Here is a 4,361-nt window from a genome sequence, read left to right on the forward strand (position 1 = left end):
TATATATATTAACCAATTATTAACTCATCATTATAAATTCAGTATCGTCATGCCCTAAAAATGTATAATTCCTCGTATTTTTTATTAACAAAATAAATGCACCGACTTTATGATGAGGCTTGAAAATTCATTAATAGTGGTTAACTAAATACAACAATTTTTGTTCATGCTGTGAGTAGTATTTTAATTTTTTGAAATTTCAAATTCAAAATTTCCACTTTTTGTGAGAATCACCCATATATTTAAATAATAATTATTATATTTCCTTAATACTGAAAGAAGGGAAACTTTATATTGAAGGAGGGAATGAAATAAGCATTTTCAGAGTCAAAAAAATCAGTTTGTCTGCTTGTAGTCGGTTTTGTGTTCGGACATAATCGATGGAACTGTTAATGCGATCTCATTAAAACTCTCAAGGATTATAGGGATAAGTACCAAGAGTTGGTTTCATACCGATTTTATCGGATTCTATTCCTAATACAAGAACCTGATTGGAAAAAAGGCAGTTATTTCAATCCAATTTTTTATTAATTTAATGAAAACTATGTTTAATTACTAGTAAAAATTGATGAGTCTGCCAAGTATAGTTAGGGAGAATACAAAATGGCTTATTCAAAAGTTTCATTCGAATCTCCATATCTTTAGGACAAACAGTCCTTGAAACGAACTTTCTCGCATTTGGAATAAATTTAAGTTTTTTTCTGTTTTTCAGTTGCCTCGTGCGATGCGAAATGCGAATCATAACTAAATTAATTACTCAGGATGGCTTATTAAGGTTACTAAGTATATTATCGATCCTTAATATTATTTAAGGGGAAATATGATGTATTTTATCATTAAAAAAAAAAAGTAAATAGAAATAATAAAAGACAACTTAAGGATGCTATATTTTATATCGACTTCTATATTAGGCATATACGACACAAATTTCGACCATTATAAATACATATGATAGTACAAGAGCCTGTCGGAAGAAAACTCTGTTCACCCCAATTTTTTATTAAATTAATGTAAACCATTTATAATTACTAGTCAAAACTGATGAGTCTGCCAAGTATAGGTAGGGGTATATAAAATGGTGGCAGATTCAAAACGTTAAAAAAAAAATAAGCTTTCATTCGAAGTTACTAATCCACTAATCTTTGAAATTACCTACAACACTAGGAAACCCAATAAAAGATAATTTAAAGTAAAGTAAATATTCTAAAATATGAGCTCTAGTCGAGATGTTTACGTTTAAAAGTTCTCGAGATGTAGTTTTTAAAATGAAAATTTTAGACAATATATACTAAAAAAAACCAGTAGTTAGTAAATTTAGTTTACTTTTATTTCAAGTTATCTATTCTCTTACTTCTTAGTATTATTTTAGTTGTTTGTATCTTTTTTATCTCTGATAAAGCCCTGCAAAGTGGGGCGAAACGTTGGCTCACAATAAATAGCTTAATTACTATTTGAGTTCTTTTTACCTCGACATGACTATATTACTTTTATTAATTTATTTTTTTAAGGAGAAAATTAGCTTTGTTGGGAAAAGATTATGTTAGTTAAGAATTTTCTTTTTTTTGTATATTAAATTAGTAGTTTAATTTGGCTATTAAAACAATATTTTTTATTTAATTTTAATTGTTACCAATTTTTAATGGGCTAAAAAAATACAACTAAAGTAAGATAATTGCAAAGTTGAAATAAATGTAAACTAAGATGTGGCTAAATATGATTTAAAATATGTCAAATCATTATTAAACTAAATCATTTCGTTTTTAGCCCTGATGAAGCCCTGCAAAGTGAGGCGAAATGTTGTCTCACAATAGTTTAATTACTATTTGAATTTTTTTTTTTTACTTAACTCGGAACATCTTCCTTTTATGTACTACGCATGGTCATTCAGCTATCATTCAATAAATTAAATTCGTTAACGTAAACCTTTGTCTAGATAGCGCACTGTGTCCTTTGGTCCTATCAAGGATGTTATGAATGATGTCAAAGAAATTTTAATTAAAAGATACCACAATTTGGTTATTTTTATCTATTGGTTTACAATTTTTGATAATTAATTTATTTAGTTATAAATTAATAAAATTATTTTTTTTTTTACCAAATATTTTACAAAATTCACTCAAAAACTTCTATCATATAAGAAGTATTTCCCTTTTATTCTCTTGTTTTTTTACATACAGAGAATAATAAATAATCTTTGAACCTTCACTCGTTTGAGTGTTTATAATTAAGGGAGAGAACTAGTCTTTTTAAACTTTTTTTAAATTTATTTATGTAATGTAATCTACATCTGTGCAAACTAATAAATACAATAAGTAAATATGTGGAATGCATTTACACTTAGGAAGAAATCACTCATTGGTGGTACTTCAAGCATTAATTTAAATTAGAAGGTCCCCTGGCCATCTTCATTTCAGACGCCTCGGAGGATTATCAGGGATTGTTAAGGATGAGAGATTAAGGACTAATGGGTTAGAATGGGTAAGGAATTTTTTGGAATCAAAAGACGCAGATTTGTTTTGGGCCAAATCTGCAACGAACGAGATGTTAAGGTCTTTGTGGATGAGTTTATTTGTAACGTAATAAGGAGCATCAAAGATTTTACGTAGGATTTTGGATTGTAAGGATTGGATGCGGGAGGAATTTGATAGTTTGGTAGAGCCCCAGAGCTCAATTCCATATGTCTAAATTGGTCTGATTATCATAGTGTATAATAATTTTTTGTAGTGAATGGGAAGGTTAGAGCGTTTGTCAAGTAAGTGTTGTAGCAATCGGAAACTAGGAGCAGTTTCTTGTCGTTTCAGTCTTGTGTGTGGATTCTAAGTATCGAATCAGTTCAACAGTTTTTTTACTCTATTTCTCTATTCTGGAAGATAGCCATATTTCGAAATGCGAAAAACATAATGCTGCCTCTACTCGTTTACCTAACTATAGAAAATTAGTGAATGCCCAAAATAACATCTACAACAGTTGGATGTCATTTGGATTGGATAGTCTAAGTTGGCCGAAATTTATGGGCAACCTCTTGAGTGATGGTTTTTGGAAATAAATCAAAGGGTCCTTGTGCTGCATCCGCAATTTGGTTTTCAGTTAGGATTGTTTTAGAACTGCCTGTTAAAGTATGATATAAAAATTAATTTTTTATCCTATACAAGTTGCTCTGTGGCAAACTGTGAATATATCGATTTGTTTGGCACTACTTGATGTGAAATCTTTGTTGTGATTACTTCGAAGCTAAGTGTTCTTTGTCCTCACAACAGTTTGAACTTTTATGATACATATACCGTAACAAATAAAACATTAAGAACATTCTATTTGTGACCATCCGTTCAACATTGTCAACAGATAAATATTTGTAACTTTCGAGTTTTAATGAATTGAAGAATATCCCCAACCTTTGGGTTTAATAACTAACTTTAGTTAAAGATTGTGTATTTAAAAATCCTATCGATTTCGTATAAATACATTGATCAAATATTGCTGATTAAGTTTAGTGATTTATATTTTATTTAACATTGCACTAATATACGTTTATTAAGAAACTATATATCTAGGTAATTAAATTAGCAAATTGTTAAAAATTCAAAAACAAAGGTTGAATTTATAGGTTATGTAATATCATTTTTATGAATTTTTATCATCTACCACCACTTAGGGATGGGATATCGATATCGATATTTCTATCTGGTGTCAATATCGATATTTGTTTGTTGATTCCTTTGATTACCAAGAATTTACCAAGTAGCCTTGGATTTGCAGCAAATGGCAAACATATAAATCCAGCATATTACATTATACGATATTTTGAAAGAATTTTCATGTGGAAATGCATATCATTAAGTTATAGTTATTTATTCATAAAATTGTACTATATATTTTTATGTTATAGATTTTTTCACAGACTATAGAAAATAAAAAAAAAAATTCTTCACTCAAATATTTCCTCTTTTAAGCTGGTATTTTCAATTTCAGCGGAAGGATGGAGTGCTTGCAAACAGAGCTCTCCAGACTACGAAGACTGCCTCAAGAAACAGGTTCAGAATGCCCTTAATTTCTTCAAGGACGGTAAGTTAGGAAATTATTCTGTAACAATGTATCTATCCAGTTTCTTAAATATGAACCTTCATCAAAAATTAATATATCTAAAATTACTATTGGAAGAAGATAGTTGACCGTATGAAGTAGATTGGAGGAAGACAGTGAATGTGGCGGTCAATAAAGGTTTCAAAATAGTAACAAAATATTGTTAACCAAGGTTTAACAGAAGGTTCAGACCACCATTCTTATCAGCCCTCACGAAGTCCTGTCTTATCAGACCACCATTCTTATCAGCCCTCACGAAGTCCTGTCTTATCAGACCACCA

General features: G+C 29.6%; 1 protein-coding gene across 1 annotated transcript in view; it reads left to right on the top strand.

Moving 5' to 3' along the window:
• The window catches only part of LOC106686495 (protein takeout), a gene marked incomplete in the record, with an annotated part of 11,072 nt that overhangs the window by 897 nt on the left and 5,814 nt on the right, over positions 1–4,361 (top strand). Inside the window, 1 exon segment of the mRNA XM_067048173.1 lies at positions 3,970–4,062. Coding sequence (XP_066904274.1) covers positions 3,970–4,062 — 93 coding nt within the window.

This window comes from Halyomorpha halys, unplaced genomic scaffold (assembly GCF_000696795.3).
Source record: "Halyomorpha halys isolate HHAL.00 unplaced genomic scaffold, Hhal_1.1 Scaffold831.1, whole genome shotgun sequence".
Taxonomy (NCBI): domain Eukaryota; kingdom Metazoa; phylum Arthropoda; class Insecta; order Hemiptera; family Pentatomidae; genus Halyomorpha; species Halyomorpha halys.